Source organism: Amblyomma americanum, chromosome 1, assembly GCF_052857255.1.
Source record: "Amblyomma americanum isolate KBUSLIRL-KWMA chromosome 1, ASM5285725v1, whole genome shotgun sequence".
Taxonomy (NCBI): domain Eukaryota; kingdom Metazoa; phylum Arthropoda; class Arachnida; order Ixodida; family Ixodidae; genus Amblyomma; species Amblyomma americanum.
The window spans coordinates 155,971,787-155,996,888 of NC_135497.1; the positions used below are offsets into that span (position 1 = coordinate 155,971,787).

Here is a 25,102-nt window from a genome sequence, read left to right on the forward strand (position 1 = left end):
TGACTCCGATTCTGAATCCTAGTCTGGGAACTTAATTGCCATCTGAAGCTCTTCAGGCCTGAGCAGAAGTGCGGTTTGTCAGCGCCGTATATCATATTTGTCTCAAATCTGATTCCCCTAAATGCAGGCGAGAAATTTTGCAGCCATAGGTTCAACAGTAGTTTGACCTTTTCTCATTCTCTATGCTATGGGATTCTGTGCATTCAGAAACATGCAACATCTTGGGACGCACGTTCAGTTAAATACTACATATGTGACATTGTGTACTTAAATCAAAATTACAAATATAGCATAGAGAGTCATGAGAAACTTCGGAAGTCATTTGTAAAAAAGTTTTGAACCTATGCCCCTTGAGTTGCAAGTCAGACATGCTACCCCTGCTCCATGTAGGCACGCTTATACAGATTGGGTACAAGCAAAGATTTATATATGTCGTGTGGTCTTTCACATAAAGTAGCATCTTATGACTATGCTAACGAGTATGTGTGTAATTACATTCTAATTACGGAAGTAGCAATTAAGCGAGTAGCAAAGTGAATGTTGCCATTTCATATCCTCTTTGCTTGACGCAGCACAGTGGCGTCGGCATACAGCGGCCACTACAAAAACCTCCGCAATCTGATGCACGCCGCTGCCCCAACTGATGGCGCATGTAGTATAAAGTCTATAAAGTGCAGAACCTGCATCAAGAACAAGTGTCCGTGTCTGCAAAGAGCACTGCAGGCTGCTGAAGGGACCAATTAATGTTATCGCATCATACCCTTCAAACAGAGTTTAAGTGTCCCCCAAATTTTTTTTGGTTTGCCGGCAGGTGGGGGCACGAGTACTAAATGACCATTTTGGTACCGTTTGAAAAAAAAATGTGTCCAAGAAGTTAAAGATGTTTGGGATTGAGTAACATCTCATGAGCCATTTCCATCAGGCCCTCCACTACAGCGTCTCTCATAGTCTCATGCAGCTTTGTGATATTAAGCTGCACGTATGCACCAGCAAATTCATATTAGCTGTAAACAAGCCATCTTTATTTGCTAAGTTTTTTTTTTGTCATAAAACTTGCATACTGTATATGTAATGCTATTTATTGCATAGCTACCAAAAAGTATGGTTGCTGTTTTGTTGTCACAGCCTTTTAAATTATGGCTACTAATGTTTCATTCTTGCTGCAAACCCAGCAGTCGCAGTTTGGTGAGTCTTGCTCAAGTATTTGAGGGCTTTTATTTTTTTACATTTTTCAGTGTGAATAATTTATTAAAAAGTTGTAGCATGCCAAAGAATAAGCCAAGGTTCTTATGTCTTTGTGAACGTTACTACTGTGGCAGTTTCAGTGCATAAATGGCACATAAAATTCTGCACATAGAAGCAGTACTGGTTGGATGTTCTCACTTGAACAAGTGTGTTAGCACTCAGTAGTGCACATAAGCCGCCACAGTGGCTGAGTGGTTATTGCGCTCGGCTGCTGGCACGAAAGACGCGGGTTCGATTCCGGCCGCGGCGGTCGAATTTCAATGAAGGCGAAATTCTAGAGGCCCGTGTACTGTGCGATGTCAGTGCACGTTAAAGAACCCCAGGTGGTCGAAATTTCCGGAGCCCTTCACTATGGCGTCCCTCATAGCCTGAGTCGCTTTGGGACGTTAAACCTCATAAACCAAACCAAACCCTCAGTAGTACACATGTGCTGCTTTGATAAGGTTCACTCTTGTGGTATTGAATGTTTTAAATCTCCGGTTTCTCAGTAGAGGGAATATAGCTGTGCCTATGATTGTCTTTTTTAGCTAGCAGTTACACCAAAGAATGCAGTTTCTGCTGATGACAGTTTTTAGCCTGAATGTTTATTTCATCATCATCATCATCAGCCTTACTACACCCACTGCAGGGCAAAGGCCTCTCCCATGTCTCTCCAATTAACCCTATCCTATGTTTATTTACACCTTTTATAATCAAGTAAAACAAATTGCTGGGCTAGTTGGTGCATACTGAATAAACGAAGACTTCCACAGTGCTAATAAAGACGAGCACACAGAAAATGAGGACAAGGCAGGTGCTGAACTCCAACTGGAGTTGGAGTTCACCGCCCATCCTTCACTTCACTTAACTTTATTAAAGACCCCCTTCGTGGGTATTACATAAGGGGTGGGTTAATATATTGATCAACAAGTACAAGTCATTGCCTTGAAATATAAGTGCTTACAGCATCTATAAGTACAGATGAGTACGTGATGGCAGCGATATTGGTGGGGAGGGCATTGCAGTCCACAATAGTTCGGAGAAAAAAAGGAACCTGAAAAAGTTGCAGTATGGGACACAGGGCGGGCAGTCTGAAATGGATGGGCAGTGCGGTGAGATATGCGGTTCAGATGAGCAATGTAGGGTAGTTGATTTAGAGCTATGGAAAAACTTCTGTAGCAAACAGGGGCAGGCAATGCGGCTGTGAGCTGCGAGGCTTTCAAAACCGGAATTCGTTTTCAGAGCTGAAACACTGGTGGTATATAAATATGCAGAGTGAACGAAACGAATGGCGCGGTTTTAAACTTATTAGAGTGCATTTGTGAGTTATACGTGGTGTGGGTTCCAGATGGGACTGGCACACTTAAGTTTGGATCTGATGAGGGTTTTACAAGCCAGAAGCTTCACGTGTTGCTGCACACGACGAAGATGACATTTCACGAATCCTAGAGATCTGTTAGCAGATGATATGATTGTGGTAATGTGCGTTCACCAAGAAAGATTGCTGCAGAGGGTGATACCAAGATGCCAAAACAATTAGACGCTTTCTATAGACAAGTTAGCAACTGCATAGGAAAAAAATAAGGGGGTTGTGTTGACGATTCAGAGAAACGAGTTTGAATTTGTTAGCATTTAGCATTATTAACCAGAGGTCACACCATTTATGGACGCTGGTAAGGTCGCTTTGAAGGGCCATGTGATCAGAAATGTAACAGTGCGATAGATTACGCAGTCATCGGTGAACATACAAATTTCACATGGTACGTGTAAAGCTAGATTATTAATATATATTAGAAACAAGAGGGCGCAGAGCACAGATCCCTGTGGGATGCCAGATTTAAAAGGGAGAGCGCTTGAGCGGTGGTTGTTAATAGAAATGAACTGAGAGTGGTCATCTAGAAATTCTTTAATCCATTCCAGAATGTTAGAGTGTAAATTTGAAAGGGCAAGTTTTAGTATTAGGCGCTGGTGAGGTACCTTGTCAAATGCCTTCGTGAAATCTAATATAATGCATCGGTCTGCAGGTTACGGTCAACGTTGCATGCAGGTCGTGAGTGAAGATTGCCAGTTTGGTTTCGCAGGAGAGCTCCTTATGAAGCCCATGTTGAGCCGGATGAAGTCGAGTTTATGATATGGGAATAGATGACATGTTCCATGATTTTGCAAGGCACACTGGTTAAGGAGATGGGACGATAATTTAGCGGAGAATCCTTTTTACCTGATTTGAGGGCTGGGATAATCCTCCCTACCTTCCATTCGTCCGGTGAGGTTCCTGTCAACAGTGATTGTGAAAACAATAATGAGAGATATGCGGCAGATATGTGTTTTGTGTTTTTCAGTACTTTTTGAGTTGATTTCGTCCACTCCAGCGCCTGATGAAAGTTTCTGTTAACAAGGTTTGCGATTCCCTGCACAGTGATTTCAACGGTTGACATTGCTGGCAGTGTTGCAGTAGGTGGAATGGACTATCTTCTGCGTCTTCTGTGTGCTCATCTTTTTTAGCGCTGTGGAAGTCTTCCTTTATTCACCTTTTATATTAGATAAAAGAGTGAACTATAGTGTGATTTAAATAGTGCACTGTTTTTCTCACAAAAAGAATTGCTAACAGGGGACCACCAATAGTTTACCATTTTCCCACAAATTGATCAGACAGTGAAAGAATAAGGACACTTGTAAAGTTCTTAAATATATGCTCAATATACTTGTTACTGAAAAGTATAGAGAAAGCAAAGAAAGCTTGCAGCTAGGTAACCAAGTGGAGTAGTCGTTCAGCATAGCTCATTAATGTGACGTCTTGCTACATTCGGAAATTAAGGTTTTGCTCAGGTACATGCAGTAGATCCGGTTCAGAGTAGCAAAGCTTGGCAGTTATTTAATGCTATGTACTCAGATTAATGTGAGTGTAGTGTCTGCATCTTTTGCATTGTAGGAAAATGGAAGAGCTCAATATTTTGTCATGTATGTGAACTTACACGTATTGTATTTACAAGCCTTTTACTTATGGAAAAAGCAAAAACTTGGTCAGAAAGAATGTGCATGAGGTCAGGTGATTTAAGCTGAAGTAAATTTCGGTCGTGGATTTACATTCTAGAGCAGGCTGTATATCACTCAACTGGGCCTTTTATCTGCACTCCAGAGCTTTCATTTGTTTATAATTGCAGAGACAGAAAACCCAGGCAACTTTATGGTACTTTCATTATACCACCATCATCAACCTGACTACGCCGCCCGTAGAGCAAAGGCCTCTCCCATGTCTCTCCAGTTAGCCCTCTCCTTTGCCAGCTGTCGCCACTGCATCCCCGCAAACATCCCTCTGACTTTCTGCCGCCCCTGCTACGCTCCGTTACCCATTCCGTTAATCCATTCCGTTACCCTTAAGGACCAGCGGTTATCTTGCCTTCACATCTGGCCCTGCCCAAGCCCATTTCTTCCTCTTGATTTCCATGAGGATGTCATTAACTCGTGTTTGTTCCCTCACCCACCCTGCCAACTTCCGGTCTCTTTAACGTTACACCTATCATTTTTCTTTCCATAGCTCGCTGTGTTGTCCATAACTTAAACTGAACCCTTTTCGTTAGCCTCCACGCTTCTGCCCCATAGGTGAGTACCGGTATTGGTAAACAGCCATTTATGATCTGAGAGAACCTGCCATATGCACTCCACCCCATTCTTATTCTTCTAGTTAATTCCCTCTCATGATCTGGACCAGCGGTCACTACCTGCCCTAAGTAGACATATTCCCTTACCACTTCCAGCACCTCGCTATCAGTTGTGAACTGCTGTTCCCGTACGAGCTGTTGACCATTACTTTGGTGTTTTCTGCATGTTAATTTATAGACCCATCGCTCTGCTCTGTCTAACTCACTGATCATACTTTACAGTTTATCTCCTGAGTGACTTAGCAAGGCAATGTCATCAGCGAATCGCAGATTGCTAAGGTATTCTCCATTAACTCTTAACCCTAACTGTTCCCAATCCAGGCCTCAGAACACCCTTCCTTATTGGAATTTTATTTGCGACTTTATGAAGGACTATGGTAGCTGTGCAGTCGTTATATCTATTTCCATATAAGACTCTTCTACACCTTGACTACGCAATGCCTGCATGACTGCTGAGGTTTCCACTGAGTCGAATGCTTTCTCGTAATCAATGAAAGCTATATATAGAGGTTGGTTATATTCTGCGCATTTCTCTATCACCTGATTGATAGTGTGAATATGATCTATTGTGGAATATCCTTTACGAAAGCCTGCCTGATCATTTGGTTGATTAAAGTCTAACGTTGCCCTGACTCTATTAGCGATTACCTTAGTAAATACTTTGTAGGCAACGGATAGTAAGCTGATCGGCCTGTAATTTTTCAAGTCCTTGGCGTCTCGCTTCTTATGAATTAAGATAATGTTTGCATTTTTCCAAGCTTCTGGTACGGTCGAGGTCATAAGGTATACAGGGTGGCTAGTTTTTCTAGCACGATCTCCCCTCTATCCTTCAACAGATCTGCTGTTACCTGATCCTCCCCAGCTGCTTTTCCCCTTTCCATTGCTCCTAAGGCTTTCTTTACTTCCTCTTTCGTTACTAGCGGGATGACGCATTGCTGCACACTACTGTCTTTCTCATTAACGCTCTGATTACATTTGCTACTGTACAGATTTGTGTAGAAATCTTTGGCTATGTTAACTATCTTATCCGTATTGCCAATGACATTGCTCTCATTTGTTTCTTAATGCATACATCTGGTTTTTGCCTATGCCTAGTTTCCTCTTCACCGCTTTTAGGCTACCTCCATTCTTTAAAGCATGCTCGATTCTCTCCATATTAAACTTGCTAATGTCGGTTACCAAGCATTTATTAACTTTGATAGCTCTGCCAGTTCTATTCTGTCCGTGGGGTTAGATGTTTTCATGCTTTGGAGTTTCTTGATCGGATCTTTCATCTCCCGAGAGAGCTTGCCAGTATCCTTTGGAGCCATCCTCTTGCCAACTTCTAGTGCACACTCCATAATAATAGCTGCGAGATTATCATTCATTATTTGAATATTAAAATGCTCTACCCTAGTTAAAGCCAAATATCTGTTCTGCAGTGATATCCTGAACTCCTCTACCTTGCCTCTTACCGCTAACTCATTAATTGGCTTCCACTTCTCTAGTTTCTTCCGTTCCCTGTTCAAGTCTAAGCTAACTCGAGACCTTACCATCCTGTGGTACCTACATCGCACCTTTCCAAGGACCTCCACATCCTGCATGATGCTAGGGTGAGCGCATGTTATGAAGTCTGCTTCATTCTTAGTTTCACCATTAGGGCTCTTCCACGTCTACTTCCTGTCTCTCATTTGCAGAAGACGGTATTCATGATCCGTAAATATTTCTCTATGCGAACTCGACTAATATCTCCTCCCTACTATTCCTGATGTTGTACCTGGCTGCAAATGTCTATGAACAAACCAATTAGCTTGCATTACACACTATGAAAAATATGTTGCATGTCACTTTAATCATGCTCGCTTAAGTATGCGGACTTAACCAGTGGCCCGTGCCACTAAGCTGGTGTGACCAAGTTAAGCCGGCAGATTTTATTACTACAAATACTACTTGAAACTTTCCATCAAGGTCTTTACAATAACTTCGTAGATGGTAAGTTGCACTGAAGTGCGGGAAATATAGGCATATTTAAGATGCTCTTTTTGTGAAGGAAGTGCATCAAAATGTGCATGAAAAGCAGTGAGTAGGGTCAAGAGACTGAATTCGTTTCTGGAAGCAAAAGGGCACTAGTATGAAAAATTATTTAGAAAAAAGTGCAGCAGACAGCGAAACACCACTCAAGAATAGATTATGCTGGCTCTCCAGAAAACGAGCACTTTTGAAAGCATTCCCACTACTTGATGACAATATTTTCATCCCCTTTACAGGTACTTTCATGTACTCTTCAAAGTTGGCTTGAATGTCACGGCATAGATAAAGCCACAAGCATCTTTAAAATGGTGTGCAAGACTAACCAACATACAGCAGTAGGAACCATTGCCATAAAGAATTGCTAACACAACCATCTGAAAAATGGTGTGTGCTAGTCCCATCAACAAGAAACAATGGGAATGATGGTTATCAAAAAACTGACACATAAAGTGCCTCACATGCACCCAACAGGTATTGTCTCTTAGTGCACTTTTTCTGCCCAATAGTTAACTTCTCTTGAAACAAATTTGATACCATCTTGTTCAACTCAACAGAAGTGTCCCAGACGTGTGCACATAGGCACTGTTAGTAAACTGGTATGGGACAAGTACATATGTAGAGGACTTTGCTGAGGAAGAAAACTCAAAAACCAGAAAAGAAGAATACATTTTTTGCATTCTACGGTTCAGTTGACATGGGTTTTAAATTTTTCTAGTAGCTGTTATATTATTATGCAGAATATCTGTATAGTGTCTCCTGAAGGCTGCTTGCAATGCATATTCTGAAGAAAAAAAAAGACAAAGTTCAGGATTTGCCTAATTTGTTACATGCAAGGCCACCCACACTTAATCACTTTCCTTGTTTCGCTGGAAGAACATCTGCATGTATAAACTCATTGTTTGTTTGTAACATAGAGTTTGTGTTAATCAGTGTAGACAGGAATTTCCAAACTGTTCAACTCGTAAAAGCATTAAGCTTAACAGAGTTCACCTTATAAAACTCCATTGCAGATTAAAGAAGGTTAGTGCCACTGTTGCCTCAGTAGAGAATTAATCCAGCAGAGCTGTTAGTGGGCTAGCTGTTATTGCATTTATGACTGACCGCAGTAGTAAGGACAACTAGGAGAACTTGAGTGCTGTGTCCCATCTCTTTTTCCTTGTTTAAATTTGTAGCACCTGAATAAAAATGAGTTCAGCATTGTTATCTTTTGTACAAGGCCTGCACCCACAAGTGCATTATGTCCTGTAGATGAGCCTAGCATAGTAACTGCGTTTGTGCTAGTGAAGCGCTACGGGCTCAATGCATTCATCAAACCTAGGACCAGGTGCAGTATCATAAGCCTGCCTAAAATGGCTCATATTGAAAGTGCAGCCTCATCAGAAGATGCCACATAACACTAATATCAGTGAATTATAGCTGACATTGATAGGTGATTAGCAGCTAATGCAACCTTATTAACAATTACAATCACTTTATCTATTCATCCTAAACAAGCTCTAAGACTTTCCTTGCTTCATGACAAACACCCCTTGTCTACTGTTTAGCGTTAATATAGCGGCACTCGCAACAAACAACCAACCGTGCTTTGTGAAATTTATGAGTCAAAAGCTTGAAATGATATCAAAGCTGGACTGAATGGTGGGGCCCTCATTAAAAGTGGACCAATGAAGAGCTAATAGGAATACAAGTTACCCCTTAGCAGAAAGTAGGAAAAAGCATGAAATGGCTAGAAGTACATGGAGTTACCAATGTTGGCAGCAGGCACGTTTCCAAGGTGGGACACGAGGGGGCCCGGACCCCCACCGAAACTGAGCTTACCCCCTCCCCCAGTACAAAAAAAAAAATTGCTTTGGGCCCCTCCCGAAAAAAATTTCTGGCTACATGCCTGATTGTCAGGGTCCACGACTACAGCACTCTTCCACACACACCATTTATAGGGGAGTAGCATTGACTACTCCAGTACATGCTGACTGCCATTATATATTTTTTTTCTATAACTCCAAGCATTTCTTCTACCCCTCAACATGCACAACACACTCTGCCAGTAGCAGCATTAGCTTCTCCATGCACATGGTCGTGCTAAAGGCCTGGTAGTACAAATATTCTTAAGAAATGAGAGGCCAAAGGTTTACCTCCTGGCTTGAGCAGCTGTGCATCCATGTACTTACAATATTGCAATATTACTTGGTAACCGCCGATGGTCCGCTGATGGACCACTTCTGGGCATGACTATGAGCTTGAATAAAACCTGGATGCCACCACCTATGAGCATTTCATGCTTAACCGCTGCATTGCACTGTTCTTAAATGCACTAAACAACGAATTCATCATCAATAATGCAAGCGATATTTTGCAGCAATGACAAATGTTATCACAGTAGCTAGGTATTATGGCTTTTCTACTGCTAAGCATTAAATTTTAATTACAGCTCCTCACAATTTTTGTTCCAGGTCAGCAAGCATAAAAGTGCACATGATAAAAAGAATGCAAAACTCGCAGAAAAACTCCACATGTACCATAAGTATGCACATACACTCTGCTTTATTCAACTCACTGCAAGCAAAACAGAAATGAGCCAGGTCACAGAACTGGGCACAAACACTGCCTCAGATCTTTAAAAGCCTCTTCACTTGCGCTGAAGTACATCTTGGCATGCAGACCGTACATCAGGAAACTTATACTTGTATCCTGACTCCAGAGTGCGTTTTGGAATCACTTTCTGCCCTTCTGTCATCATGGTGGCCCTTTCTGGGCTGAAGGCCAAATCAAGCACAAATTTTGGCAGTGGGAACAGTGCTGGCCGCCACATGGCACGAGCAAACTCCTTGGTGAACTCTGCATTGGTAACAACTTGGGGAGCAACACCATTGAGAACACCTGTTAGGCCATCCTTGTCCATAGCATGGATGAGGATGCCAACAATGTCACTGATGTGCACCCATGGCATGAACTGAGTGCCACTAGCCACTGGCCCACCCAGGCCAAAGAAGAATGGCCAGTAGAGCTGCTGGACCATGCCTCCATTGGAACCCAGCACCACGCCTGCACCAACACAGCTCATGATTACGTTCCCGCCCACCAAAATGTAGCATTGCTTCCATTATAGTTGACTGCAGCTAAAGGTGAGAGTACACACATCTGTCTGCATCGTGCTAACATTTGCATGTAGCAGTAAGTGCATCATCAAAGACAATAAACGGCAGTTGGACACATTGATTTGCATTGCTGGCTACAGCAAGAACTCTTGAAAAGCTCTTAGCATCCTAAAGCTAAGTGCTAACATTAGCATATAGTTTCCTACTTGTTTTGATTTATTTATTTATTTATTAAGCACGACACGCTGTGTCGAGAAAATGTGAACTGTGCATGTGCATACACTTAATACAAAAAGAAAGGAACCACGAACAATAAGATTATACGGCACTCTAAATGTTCACCGACACAAAGCAGAATAGTACTTACCATATACTGCCGAGTATAAGTTGGCCTTTATTTACAAAAACCAAAAACTACCGTCCAAAATTGGTGGGGGCAGGGGTTCGTTCTATACGTGAAATCTAATATAGTTTCACCTGAGCCGTGGTATGTGCCTGGTGTCGCTGCCCATACCCCAGGATACATGGAGCTCCATGTGCAAAAAAAAGAAAAGACCTTAATAAATTTGTAAGTTGGTGTCGCTAAAGAAAATTCGAATTGTGCACATTTACTCAGCCACTTTCCCTCGCCCATAAATACGCCATCGTGTCAGCCCAATTTTAACCCCAACAAAACTCAACAAATTTTATTGAAGAATTACTCATCAGCCAGGCCACATGCGGGGGCACCGTTTTATCACCTTTGATCTTCATTTGCTTCCGGCTGCTGGATTAGCAATAGCAGAATTCCTTGTTTATTGCTCCAAGCTGCATGTGCATTATCATGTCATCGCACGGGGAGCTGCGTGCGGCAGTGAGGCAGGGGGAGTATTTGCCGACTTATAATTGGGGTCAACTTTTTTTTTTTTTTCTGAGCGAAAGGGACGAGTTGTAGGGTCGATTTATATTCAGAGTCAACTTATACTTGGCAATATATGGTAGTTTCAACAATCAGATCCTTTAGCTTTTGCTAGGGAATGATTATTTCGTCGCACTTAGTGCTTACTTTGTCCTTTTTCCATGAAGTAAAAATTTTCAAGCAAGCATGCTTCTGCTTGCGTGTTTCAACAATAATCAATAAAAAGCACACAAAAGTGATACCTGAGCGCACAGTGACAGTCCGGCACTTCACTTCTGGCGGGAGTTTAGCTGCTGCCTCCCACTTGGTGCAGAGTTTGGCAAGGAAGTCATGGTCACCACCAGGACTCTCCTCAGTGTATTCCTCCACAGGGTCTGGTTTGTAGTAGCCTGCACTTTGTGGCAGTCCACACCACCTTATAAGCATTGCTGCCCAGGTAAGGAGACACTATAGGGGTACTGGAGTAAAAGCAGCCTCAGTGCTATTGTACAAGTGCTAACGACAGCATAGAGGTTAGTCACCTTGCAAGCTGCTGGTGCTTGTTGCAAAATAATGCTTCGTTAGGCAAATTTTTCAGGGGAATTTCCTGAGGTAGAGTGAAATTCAAATGAGAATAATTACGTTTAACATACAGCCAAGCAGAGCGATGGAGCTGCAAAGGAAAGCTATAAAGCTTTCTTAAATACTTGTAGTTGAAAAGAAATATGTCCTGGTCTAGAACTCAAACCTGCCACTACCGCCACCTCCCATCTAAGCCAGCCATGATAGGGCAAGGCCATATCAATCAACACAGGAACAACTTTAGTCCACTGGATTGGGGGAATACATCAAGGTGGAGCACATGACATTCGAAAAATGGACTAATTGCCATCCACACCTGCCTGAGCACAGTAGTACAGTTGCAAATAAAACCTTTGCAGGTTTCTCAAATTTTTGTACTTAAAAAAAAAAAAATGTTGAGCTCAAACTTAGGTGCACAGTCACAAGAGGCAGCTGCTCTACCAGTTAAGCTAACTGTTATGCTATACTCCATTTCATGCATAGCAGGCAACACTGCGGAGGTTGTGGAAGTAATGTGTCCGCAAAACCACCTTACTCCGCCACATATCAATCGTTCTTCTCAACGCCTCAATGAGTGTTTGGAGGAAAACACAGAGCAGTACAAAATAATCTGGCAGCACTGAAATTTATGGTCGAAGCTGTGAGGCGCTCAGTGTTCGGGCCCTCTGGCTACAATTTACACCGAGTATGAACTACTTTTTGGGTGCGGATGGAGTAAGAATAACTCACCCTACCAGCCGCGTATCATACAGCCACGTGTGATCTCAATGATTCGCAGGATGAAAATGTGGCAAGAGAAAACACGAAGTGCAGGAGGTTGCTAGTCATGGTACTTGAGATTTTCCGCAACGAACTATGTCTATGTTCACTCTGATTGCATGCCAAACTACTTTTTGGGTGCGGACTTAGCCTGAATGAACAGGTATGCAAGCTTTGGTAGCATTGACTGCAATGTATGAAACGAAGTATGGTGAGCTCGAGCTGATCAACGATTATCCTAATGGAATGATTTGTAGAAGTCCTCATATTTGGCTAACCTCTACTACCTACGAGCCGTTTTGGTGAGATTAGCTGGAAGAGTGAATGACCGGGTGCAGCAGTAATCTCGAGTTCAAGACCAAGATGAAAATGGATTTTTCTCTGCTATGAAAAGTTGAGAAATGCTAGAGTGTTCCTCTGTGATCAGCACAGCTACACTCCAGTGGATGCTGACTTTTAACATAATATCTTGTTTAAAATTCTTCACGCTCAGCTTGTAAAGTTGTGATAATGAATAGTATTGAGTTTCTGGAGACACCACTGATCAACATAATAGTATTGTTTCCAACTGTATTTTGCTTAGACACATTGTAAAAATAAATGGTAGAGCTACCCTTGGCATACTGTAAGTGTGAAATGTGCACATATACAAGGTAGTAATGCACCTAAAGCTATAACACGTCATATATGAGAGATGTCATATTGAAAGGTTTCCTCTAGGACAGAATGACAGAGGATAAATATGTAACATGACCTCAGCACTTAGAAATTCTCACATTTTGCTTCAATCAAAATCTGTCTGCCAAAGCAATGACCCATCCAGCAACTTTTTGCTTCACAGAGATTCACACAACACACGTGACAAGCTCACAGACAAACCCACGATTTTATGTCAAGCCTGTCACCAAGACTGTCCACCTGCTGACGGAATTCACATGATGGATAAGAACAGTGGATGACAGAGTGGATAAACTTGTGACAGTAGGGCACAAGAAACTGCACTGTCAGCCATAGTACAGGTCCCTTCAATAAGAAAGGGAACAAAGTTTGAGCATTTAACTAATGATTACTCAATAATTATGAGTGACAAAGACACTTTGTTCTATTTTCTAACTAGTTTTGCTCTTGGTGTGTAATATCCAAAACTCATTTTCAATGTTAGTAGAGAAGTAACCGAAAAATTCATTTTTTGTGCAAATTAGTTATTCCCTTTCATATTGGAGGGACCTGTACATGTGCCTGACTTGTTCTGGCAGCATGTACAAACTGTCCTTCACATTTGCAAAATCTTCACGCCCATTTTCATTCTCAGTGCCAGAAAACACAAAGAATGCCTTTGCTGCAAGACACCGAGTTTTGTTCATTCCAAATCCGTGTTTGTAAGCTGCCAAAATAGAATCACTGTACTATTTTTGTCCACAGTGACCAGGACACAAATTGGCTGCCAGGGACCGTGATGTGTAGTCCTGTGATATGCCATCCCCTAGACAAATCAGCGATTTGGTTCATGGTGTGAATCCTCTTTTAGCAGCAAACATCACAGTTCACTGAGCCTTGGCAGCAGGCTAGATTATACAAAATTGTGATAATGAATAGTATTGAGTTTCTGGAGACACCACTGATCAACATAATAGTATTGTTTCCAACTGTATTTTGCTTAGACACATTGTAAAAATGAATGGTAGAGCTACCCTTGGCATACTGTAAGTGTGAAATGTGCACATATACAAGGTGTTTCACGTAACTTGAACCAAGGGTTAAAAAAAAGTGGCGCATCGGAGTTGGGTGAAACCAAAGATATAATGTTTCCCGTCATGTGGCGCTCCTCAGAGTTTTTTTAAAATTCCACGTAATTAGCTGATCAGCTTAGATTAATTATGCAAAAATTTTAATATTCACTTTAGGGTTACGTGAGATTCGGTAAGCTGTAGAGTGGGTTATGAAACAACCGATCCAGTTTTTTGTATCCACGTACCTTCTACATGGTCCATTTTTCCAGCATTTAAAGAAAGCCTACGAAATATGAAAAAATCACGTGATAGTGCGTCCTCAGTGAACGAACCGAACCGTACGCACTCGCCACCTCAAAGTGAGCAGCTATCAGCGCTCTCAGCATAGTCTTGGAAAAACGTCAGCACATTTTTTCTGAGCATGGAAAGCGCGCACCGTGACCTGCGATAAGTGATAAGCAGGTCATCGGCAGCCAATTCAGACGAAGTTTCTATTGAGCCATTGCATAGACAAAACAAAAAAAGAAGGGAAAGCAGTGACGCCACATATTTCAAGGTGGCATCCATTTTTTTTTTTTTTTTACCATTTTACAGCTTGTCGAAGTGAGTGGCAGCCACCCACTTCGGCACGGTCAGCACGCATGTTTCGTTTGTTCAAAACATAGTTGGGAGCTTTGGAGTATGGTAGCATGTGAGCACAGTCACGTGGCTTTGTTTTTCATATTTCACGGGCTTGCTTTAAATGCCAGAAAAAAAAGAACATGTACGAAGTACGTTGCCACAAAAATTGAATCGGTTCTTTCTTAACCCCCTCTACAACTTAAGTAAATACATGTGACCCTAAAATGAATTATAGAAAATTTGCATAACTAATCTTAGCTAATTAACTAATTAGGCAGTCTTTTAAAAATACTCTGAGGAGCTCTGCATGACGGGAAACAATATGTCGTTCGTTTCGCCCAGCTCCGGTGAGCAATTTTTTTTTAATCATTGGATCATGTTACGTGAAACCCCCTGTATTGTAGGCAATTTAAGTAGGGCCAACCTTTTAAAGGGACTGATGCATAGTGCAGGCATCAAACTAAGGCAGCGTTCCTGGAAGTTGTCTCAAACAAGTAAAGCATTTTTCATTGACCCAAATACTAATCAGATGACTATCACAAAGTTTTAAATGACTGAGGATAAAGATCTGAAATGAAAAGTTTTTCAGGGCAACATGTGTGCTAATGGCAAAAAGCTCCTGGTCATGGCAGACACCTTGAAACAAATGCACCAGTTTAATCTCAACACGATGCATCAGCTCCAGGAATTCACATTCTGTGCATGTAAAAACTAATATCATCATGATCATCATGAGTCCAAATACTCCTTCTACAGGACAAAAACCTCTCAAATAACCCTCCACTTGAAAAGCTAATAATGCACGACTAGTTAGTTGGAATTATCATGACCATTATTAATTCATGTGTGATCTTCAGATCGGCAATTCTAATACAGATTCACATACTGTGTCTACACAGCTGCTATAGGTTTACCATTCTTTTCTAATCTGCATACGTTAAAACACAAACATGTTGTATAGTCACGCATACATATCGTGGACCTCCTTCGTGGCAAAACAGTGAAATATGGCTCATATGCAGCCTACCACAGTAGCTATCTGAATTTTGAGAGCACAGGTAAAGACAAAGGACTAGAGAACAGGACGGGACAAGCGCTTGTCTCGTCCTGTTCTCTTGTCCTTTGTCTTTACCTGCACTTTCACAATGCGATATGCTGTACCAACTAGCCCAACAGACGACTTTGTAAAACAGTAGCTAACGCATGGAATCAATGCTACGCACACCACTCAAAGCAAACCTCATCAGTATTTATAAACTAATGTTGCCAAACATTGTTTACAAACATTAACCAAGTTTACCTGGTGTTACTGACTGCATACTCACAAAAGTCATTCATAGACTGTCAAAAAGTCAACTCTACATGCATTACATGCACATGCAGAAGTAAAACCATGTAGCACCCTGCATGAATGTGCAGTGTGTTTCATGCAACTTGAGCCAAAGCTTAAAAAAACATGGTAGATTGCAGATGGTTGAAACCAGCTACATATTGTTTGCCGCCATGTGGCACAACTCACAGTATCTTTCAAATTCTGCCTAACTGCTACATTAGCTAGGATTACTTATGAAAATTTCATAATATTAATTTTAGGCCCAAGCATGTTTTGTTAAGTTGTAGAGGAGGTTCAAAAATAACCCGTTCAATTTTTTGCTGCAGCATATCTCTGGCATGGTCCACTTTTCCCTCATTTAAATAAAGCTAGAAAAATATGAAAAGCACTATGCGAATGCGCTCTCACGCAAATATATTGTAGTGGGCTCAACTAAGCTCTGTACGAATGAAGCATGTGCGCTTGTCATGCCAAACTTTGTTGCCACCACTCACTATGACGGGCTGCAAAATTATTTTTAAAATAATGGAGGCTACTTTGAAGTCCACAACTTGGCCTCTTTTCTTTCCATTTTTGTTTTGTATGTGCAATGGGTGAATAAAACCTTGACATGTCAATTGGTTTTCGGCAGCCTGCCTATCACTTATCGGAGATGGCGCCGCACACTTGTTATGTTCTGGATGAAAGTGTTGACACACTTTCAGGCTGATAATGACAGCAGCATCGGCCACTCACTTCGACATTGTCAGCACGCATGCTTCGTTCATTAAAAACGTGGTTGAGAGCACTATAGCACATTAGTGTAACAGTGCAGTCACATGGTTCTTTTCATATTTTGCAGGTTTTCCTTAAATTCCAGAAAAAAAGGATCATGCAGGAGATGTGTTGCTACAAAAAAACTGAATACCCTATTTCTTAACCTCCCCTCAACACACCTTCATGAAACACACTTAGCCCCAAAATGGATACTACAAATTTTGCATAATTAAATTTACCTAATTTACCAAACAAGAAAAATTTTTTAAATACTCTGAGTTGAGCCACATGACGGCAAACAGTATGACATTGGTTTCAACCATCTGTAATGTGCCACTTTTTTTTTCGGCAAGGTTTCAGCACATGAAAGGTTAGCTTAGGGCAGCTTTCAGTTTAAAGCTATCACAATTTTTCAGAACTTTAGCACACACAGCTATTTTGGCTGGTTTCATGTTTTGAATTAGCTCTTGCAAAGGACCCCTTTTCAATGTTGATAAATTTATTATAATAGAAATTTTTTGCAAGATTTCACAACATAGAAAGCCAGCATAAGACCTCCAGTAAGGTAATCAATGCCAAAAGCAACGTTAAATTTCAGAATCTACAACTTAATGGAATGCAAAACAACAGACTATTATAAAAAAAAGGCTACTGAGGGAAACAGACAATTTTTTGCAGCATCCATTTCCATAGCAGCAGTTTGTAACATATAAGCACGATACAAGTATCGACATGACAAACGTCTTTTGTCATATTGGAATATTCTATAGAAGGCTTATGTTAAGTCAGTCCTTGACACGCATGTATGGATTGGAAGCTGCCTAGAGTACACAATAAAGGCAAGCTACAGAAGGTGCAGAACCTTGCCTCTCGTTTCGTATCTGGTAAGTGCACATGGGGTACAGTACAATGCGTTATGTATGAAAGAAGCAATGTACTGAGAATTGCTCTGCACACGCTGAAAGAAAGTACGTCTGAAGCCTTTTCACACAATTTATCCTTCAGCTGCTAATGTCACATGTGAAAAATATTTGCAACAATCTTTTTACATATACATGTAACCGCATTCACCATAATTTCAAGCTTCATGAATTTGCTACAAAAATTGTTCAGAGTGTCTTTCCTTCCACAGACCATTAGGGAATGGAATAGAGTAGCAGGTTGTGTTGTGTGTCATCAAAGCATCAAATGATGCTTTCTTCTTCAATGTTGTGAAAGTACACGTTTAAATAATGTTTTGTTTGTTCCCTGTGTACTTTTTACTCTGCCCAGGGGCAGAGGTGAAATGCTTTTTGTATATCCCTCCTATTGTAATGGTTTTGGAACTGCGTGTTTCTGGATAAATAAATAAATAAATTAATTAATGGCATCTTTTATTGAGCATGTCCCTCTGTAACATGGTAGCAAAAGACTGGCCTAGCTGTTGCCGACCTGCTCATGATAAATAAAATTGTACATTACTGCCACACATAATTCAATGAGCCTGCATGCCGGATTTAGGGAGACAGGCCTGCAATCAACAAGAAAATCACACTCAAGTTTTCAAGGGGGCCTCCTGCATGCTTATCATAATGAACCATTAAGCTGTTTTTCTATGACAAAGCTAAATCAAACATGCAGATGTCTTCAAACTTCTCGAGCATAGCTTACTTTATTCAAACACGTAGCTTATTTCACGGAGTGAAGTAAGCCTGCATAAGCATTCAACATGTTTACTTGACAGAACAATCAAGACTTGTTGGGCTTACCAACTCCTGAAATAGAGACAAAGGCTTTAGGTGGGCTCTCCATTTTTTTGATGGCATCAGCCAGTGCTTTCGTTGTTTCAACCCTGCTTGCATAGACATTCTGCCTGAAGCCAGGTGTCCACCTGCAGTTCAATGCAGCACATACAGCACATATCGATTAGTTTGTCACAAGAGCCTTGTTACTACCAACCAAATTTCTACCAAGTGGAAGGAGGGCTGCACCAAGTGAAGATAACCAAGCAAGGCTGACCAACACATCAATGGGTGGACCTATTACAGTAGCCTTGGTATCCCCAATGAATTGTTTTTATGTGGTTAAAGTGATGGCGTCACAAGCACTGCCCCTGCTGGTTGGAGATGCAATAAAAAAAACAAAAAATACTGTCAGTCTGCTTTTTCACTTGTTTTATTTTTTTCCTTTGTAGGCTGCCACTACCAAAGGCAGTGCCCATGACAATGACCGAATAAAGCTAGCCCAACGACCACAACGCCACACTGAAAACAATCAGTAAGCCTACTGAAGCGCTAACTGACGGAACGACACAGAGACGACGAACAGATCGACGAAACAGCGCTAACTTTGACGGAACGACACAGATACAATGAACAGAACTATGAAACAGAACGATGAAACAGAAGTTTATCATTTTACTAGTTAACATGATTCGCTTGTTTTGGATGTCTGCCACCACTGGTAGCACTATGCCCCAAAAATCTTCTCTTTACCTCAAAAACACTATTTTAACAATTAGTGGCGGGCTTCCCTGAAGCACCTGGTATATCTTCAGAACACACTTGTGCTTCCACTTATATACCGTATTCATGGGACCTTTTGCTAGAGCCAGTGGCACTTGTCTGTTGAGTGAAGATATTTCATTTAATCACCCTGCAGTGATGGTGGAAATGATAAACAATTTAGCAGATTAAGCTGTTAATATCTCTTACAAGAACCTAATTAGTTCACTGTTCTGTATTCGCACAGAGCAATATGCAAATCCTAGTCAAGGCAATCAATGATATGGGACTACTTTCCAAATGGACCTCCCAAATGGCACACTTAGCAATGCTCAAGGTATTCCAACTAGGCATTACACATTCTAACTGGAGCTTCCAAAATTGGTTCCAAACACAAAATTATGGCTGGCCTGAAAGAGGCGGGTTCGATCCCGACCGCGGCGGTCGAATTTCGATGGAGGTGAAGTTCTAGAGGCCCGTATGCTGTGCGATGTCGGTGCACTTTAAAGAACGCCAGGTGGTCGAAATTTCCGGAGCCCTTCACTATGGCGTCTCTCGTAGCCTGAGTCGCTTTGGGACGTTAAACCACCATAAACCATAAACAAAATTATGAATTTTCTAAATGGGAAGTCCAAGTGGAACTCCCCCCCCTCCCCCCCCCTTTATTTTTTTGATGGCATGCCACTTGGAGTCTTAAGAACCAGTTGGAATATGCAATTAGAATTTTAAGAACCAATTGGACTACCTAAATGAAAGGGGACATAAACTGAAATTTATGAAGGAACTGGAATGTCCAATTGGAATTTTCAACACACAATATAAATTCTTATTCTTCCTATGAAATTTTATCTTGGTGCACCCATGTTTTATGCATGTTTCCACACGTAATTATCCATCACGGCACATTTCACGTGTGTTGCAGTGTTTTAATGCTTCATAACCCCTGATGTGACTGCAACTTGCTTATATAGTATAAACTCCTATTACAAAAAAGTTCGCCAAGAGAAACTGCAGGTGCCCATTTACACAGATATGTCCAACATGAACTGTTCACAAATATTACATATATATAATAAAATATTGAGGTTGTAATAATATCGACATTAAATATTTTGCCATAACTGCACAGTACATCACAGTATGCAGCAGTAATAGAATGTGGACGAAAAACGTAAAACTACGTCTTGTCAAGTAAAACACATTAATCAGCGCCACAAAATATGAAGCAGTGAACCCCATTTTTCTCAGAGGTACTCCAGCTGATATCCAAGAGTAAAAGATCAATTGTTCTTTAGGAAAAGGCAACCTTGCTAGGCTAGGCTTTTCAATGACCAAAAATAAACCTCTACATTTCATATGCAGCATTGTCACAGCACGCGTCTCTGTGAAATGAAAAACGAGTAACGCCACTGATTGTCCAAGAGTGCCACGAGAGACCCACATGTTCTAGAACATGCAACACCGATGGCTGTCAGCCCAGCAACAAAAACAGAGGAAATTAAACCTGACGGCCATATCGGTATGCACAAGGAGATTAACATACCAAATTTTTAGGCCATCCAGATTTGCTGCATGGTCAAAACAATAAGGCAATTCAAAATAGTGAGGCAGAACTAAGCAGCTCTGCAGTTACCTTCCCTTTAGAGACTATACAGAAAAACTCAGCACTGGAAAAGAATATGCACGGCAAACACTGTCATGACTACATGACAAATGCACGTGGGTATGCTGTTCTTCTGTACATGCCTTCGCATAGGATCCATGACATTCTGGCCAGCTAAGCTGAAAACAGCTGTACACTTGGGCAGGCCTTTTTCCGCCAGGTCAGTCTGTGGGAATAATAACAGTCACTGTGATGTGAGCAAAGGCCACCAGAAAAGCAAGACTGTTCTACGCTACGACAATATTCTGTCATTTTCAGTAAGTAGCATCGCCAAATGGTGATGCGATGGCTGTAAACAGCAACCTTATTTGTAGTATACTAAGTTATGTTGCACCAAGCAGGAGAATTCTCTAATGGCAGAGTGCAACACAGATACCACGACTTTCCTTCAATGCGGAGCAATTTCAGAGTCCTCAGCATGGAGACATCAAATTACAAAACCTTTTATTACTAGCAGCCAAATTCATTAGTTGAATCATATTCCTTGAAATGCATTCATTCCTTACGCACAGTCTTGAAAATATTGCTCATTAGCATCTACCCATGCGCAGCCAGATGCCTACGCTTTACAAATGCATGTCACAGAAAATTCGTAGTTGAAGAAAAATTTGCCCTAATCCAGAGGTAGAATCCGGGACAGCCGCCTATCATGAGTCATCGCTCTACTAACAGTAATTTATGGTCTTTGTCAAAAGTATATCGCCTAAAAGGTCTGCTTCTGAACCCTGCAGCGTGGCTCCTCTTGCGTACTCAGGGGCTCTCTCATGAAGGGGGGAGGAACTTAAGTTCTCAACCCTCCCAAGTTTAGCACTGTCAAATGTACTTAAGAGCCCCACTACATGGCTTGGAATCAGACCCCTTGGGCTGTAGGCTGTATATTTTTTACAAAGACTGTACCTATAATAGTCTTTAAGACTATTAGATACAGCCAGACGGATCACCTATGAGCCAAAAAGCAGCATCCTCATTCGAAATTATGCACATTTTCACTACTTCATAGCCATAAGGTCCAAGTAAACACATTTACCATTCAGTGCAGTAAGCGAGAATTCTTTGGGCCTGAGCAACGGTACAAGTTCATATATTCATTAACAGTTCATTTGTGCTTGCCTTATAACTTGACAGTGTTCAGTCACTTCCAAGGGCAGCATGCCTGTCAGAGAAATCATTTTATGTTCAAGGAAAAGTTATATGGCGTGCAGATTGAAGCCCTGCAGTAAAGGTGGCATGAGCAGCTGTGTGTGGCAAGGTTGCTCAAAAAACACACGCCTCCCGAGTCAGAATTTGACAAAAACTGAGCTTGAAGCCTAGCCAAAATGCCTTCATTGTGTACATACCCACGTGAGCACATTCGCCCCAGGCTTTCTGGACACAACCAGTACATCATAACCAAGTTTGTTTAATGCCTTCCTGAGCGCTGTCCCAATGAAGCCTGTCCCTCCACCTGAAAATGCAGGCGAAGTGTTTAAAAATCGGCACCTTTGAAGCAGGATTCCATGAATGCACGGACAGTCAGTCAGCAATACAGGAGTCGAAGCAAAGCTTTTTCAAAGTGTGAGAACGCAAATACCAAGATTATATCAGAGAAAGACGGCAGGACAGGCGCCTTCTCTGTTTTAGTCATGTTTGTACTCCCACAATTTGCAGAACAATTGTTCCACCAACCTGCCCAACAGTATCTGTGGCTTAAGTATTTGCCTTGAAGTGCAGTGAGAAGGTGCGAAACTTAGTTTCGGTACGTGCTGCTAACAGCCAAGAGCCTGTGCTTGAGCACGATTCGACATTGGGAAGGACATTCCCTGTGCTACGCTCTTGTTTACGCTTCAGCAGGGTCTACTAGTCAGCGTATAAAACAAACAACAAAGTGATGTCGACAGAAAATGTCATATGAAAGATATTGCAGTAAATGAGCGCGCCACTAGGTCTACAGTTATTGCCCAGATACCTTACCAATAACCACCTTTTCCATCTTCGCCTCAATTTTCCGACTTCAAGCAGCCGACATTTCTAGCACCGAGCAGATCGCAGCGCTTCATGCGGTGAAATAGCAAAGTGCACAGCGGAAACTCCAAAACAAATTAATCAGTTAATGTTTTAGTAGTGGCAATTTTGATTGATAACTTTTTGTGTGCAAATATAACTGAGGATTTTCATTGCGTTTGACTTCAATCGTCTCAGCGCTGGCAAGGTGCAGTTTCGATTTCTCTCTTGCAGTTGTTACAGGCATAGACAGGCATGTTGAGTTTGGTTTGGTTTAAGGTGGTTTAACGTCCCAAAGCGACTCAGGCTATGAGAGACGCCGTAGTGAAGGGCTCCAGAAATTTTTACGGCCTCTAGAATTTCGCCTCCATAGAAATTCAACCGCCGCGGCCGGGATCGAATCCGGGTCTTTCGGGTCAGCAGCGGAGTGCCATAACCACTCTGCCAGCGACCCCAGCGACGCCGCCAACCACAACCGCCTAGGTTTATGCGGTCGTAATTTCATTAACGCGCGAAAATTGATTTTTTTCATCTTACCGCCCAATATGAAAGACTACCTCGGACTGAGACGGGGAGGTTCGTCTTGCGCAAAGGTCCCCGGCCCTTAGCTCCGCACCCCGTCTTGGTTTTACTGATCCGGCCTCCGCCTGTCGTGGGTACCGGGACTTAGTTGTTGACCACATCTCCGCTGTTCTCCTTCGACATATCCCCACTCCCGCGCCACCGACCATGCTCGTCTGGACCCCAGGACATGATGATGAAGCAATGGATATGATGACAGCTAGGTGACCTGCTCGTGGGATGGACGAGACCCTCGCGCTCTTTCCTACCGAGTTTATTCGCCGCCGAGTTCGCCAGGCCCGCCTTCGACAGCTTTCTCCCCTGTACTTTCTGTGTGCCGGGACATCCTCGACCACTACCGCGCGACCGCAGCGCTTTTCACTCACTGCCGTCTCTCAGAGGACAAGCTTGTGCTCTCTCTCCGATCGAATCGAGACTCAGACTTTCCCCTGCCTCTCGTTTCCACTGTACTTACCCAGCGCGCTATCGCCCTGAATGTCCACTCTGTGGGGCTCTACCCACCCTCTGCCACACAGTCTGAGCGCCTGCCAAGCTATTCCAGCGGCCCCTTATATACTAGAACCAACCGAAGCGAACTGAGCGTCGCGCACCCGACCTGGTGGTACGGCGTTTTATCGTTCGCCGGGCTGAAAAGCGGGCTGTTGGGGCGCCCTGGACTGAGGGCCCCACTCCAAGTCCCGCAGCATGTTTCTTTCTCACACGCACACACACGAGGATCGCGCATACCCTCCTCGACCGATTTCAAGGCAAATCCACAAAACTCCAACATTCCATCCTCTACCGAAGAATGCATCCGGAGCTCCTCGAGGGTAGACGGGGGCACGGGATAAACCAATTCAAGAAAATATATATCCATCGACAAAGATGCGGTGCACGAGGACGCTGCGGAGCGCGCGAACTGGGAGGCCTTTTCCTTGCAATAGTCGATCACCGAGGCAGCAACGATCAATAAAACAAAGTTCCCGGAAGAGGCCAAAGAGGTTGCCATAGCCATCGTCTCCACCACTGCCTAATACATATAATCAGCGATTCTGAAGCAGCAGTTTGAAGTTTCGCTAAAGGCAGAGTCCACTATTCATCCATTAAAACTATAAGTAAATTCCAACAACACTCGAATACCCGCCAGATCACACTGATCTGGGACCCGCTGATTCGGACCATTCTGGGAACGAGGATGGTCCAAACCGCGGTGGAAGAATTCGTTCACCGTGGTCCGAACTCAGGTCGGCCATCCTACAGCGGAATTATGCGTAAGTATAAACAGAACAGACAAATCTTCCCTGAACCACACAAGTCATTAAATTACAAGAAATATATCGAAACAAGTCTGCTGGAGGCAACTCCAGACAGACACATTATTTAACAAATGTATTCAAAATGACTCTCCGAAGAGTTGAGCCCCGTCATGTTTTCTTTTGCGGGGACCTAAAAGAAAACATTCCACACATTTTGTACTTACGCAATCGAGATAAACGGCCGGAGGTCCTGCAACTCTGACCAAACCCAGTGGGGGGGCCGCGCTGCTTAGCTCGAGATCCGGAAGACCCGGACGCCGGCTGCGCACATGCAGTGGCATGGGTGCAGCCAGGTGGGGCCACTGCGCGTGCGCAGACGCTGGTACGTCTCCGCTACGCTAAATCTCGCCATCGAAAAGCCAACGTAATTCTAATGCTGAAACAAAATGTCCTTGAAAGCTGTATCAGACGCAACAGCTGGGCAGCGACAACAGAGTGCGCCGCTTGAGTGTT

The 25,102-nt window shown here is 42.5% G+C and overlaps 1 protein-coding gene across 1 annotated transcript; it reads right to left on the minus strand.

Annotated features, from left to right (window-relative positions):
• Positions 1-9,415: 9,415 nt before the first annotated feature.
• On the minus strand, positions 9,416-22,835 carry LOC144114004 (epimerase family protein SDR39U1). The gene is made up of 6 exons (XM_077647429.1): positions 22,743-22,835; positions 22,130-22,236; positions 20,876-20,958; positions 18,395-18,516; positions 11,129-11,275; positions 9,416-9,935 (listed from the first exon to the last, which is right to left on the minus strand). Exons 1-6 carry the CDS (start codon positions 22,759-22,761, stop codon positions 9,520-9,522), a joined length of 894 nt encoding a protein of 297 aa, XP_077503555.1. The 5' UTR covers positions 22,762-22,835; the 3' UTR covers positions 9,416-9,519.
• Between the last annotated feature and the right edge of the window lie 2,267 nt (positions 22,836-25,102).

Bases quoted from the DNA above. Each gene is read 5' to 3' on its own strand.
- LOC144114004 (XM_077647429.1), bottom strand. The intron at 20,959-22,129 runs GTATGTACACAA...TTATTCCCACAG, and splicing joins GGGCGAATGTGCTCACGTGG to ACTGACCTGGCGGAAAAAGG. The intron at 18,517-20,875 runs GCATGTACAGAA...ATTGAACTGCAG, and splicing joins GTCATGGATCCTATGCGAAG to GTGGACACCTGGCTTCAGGC.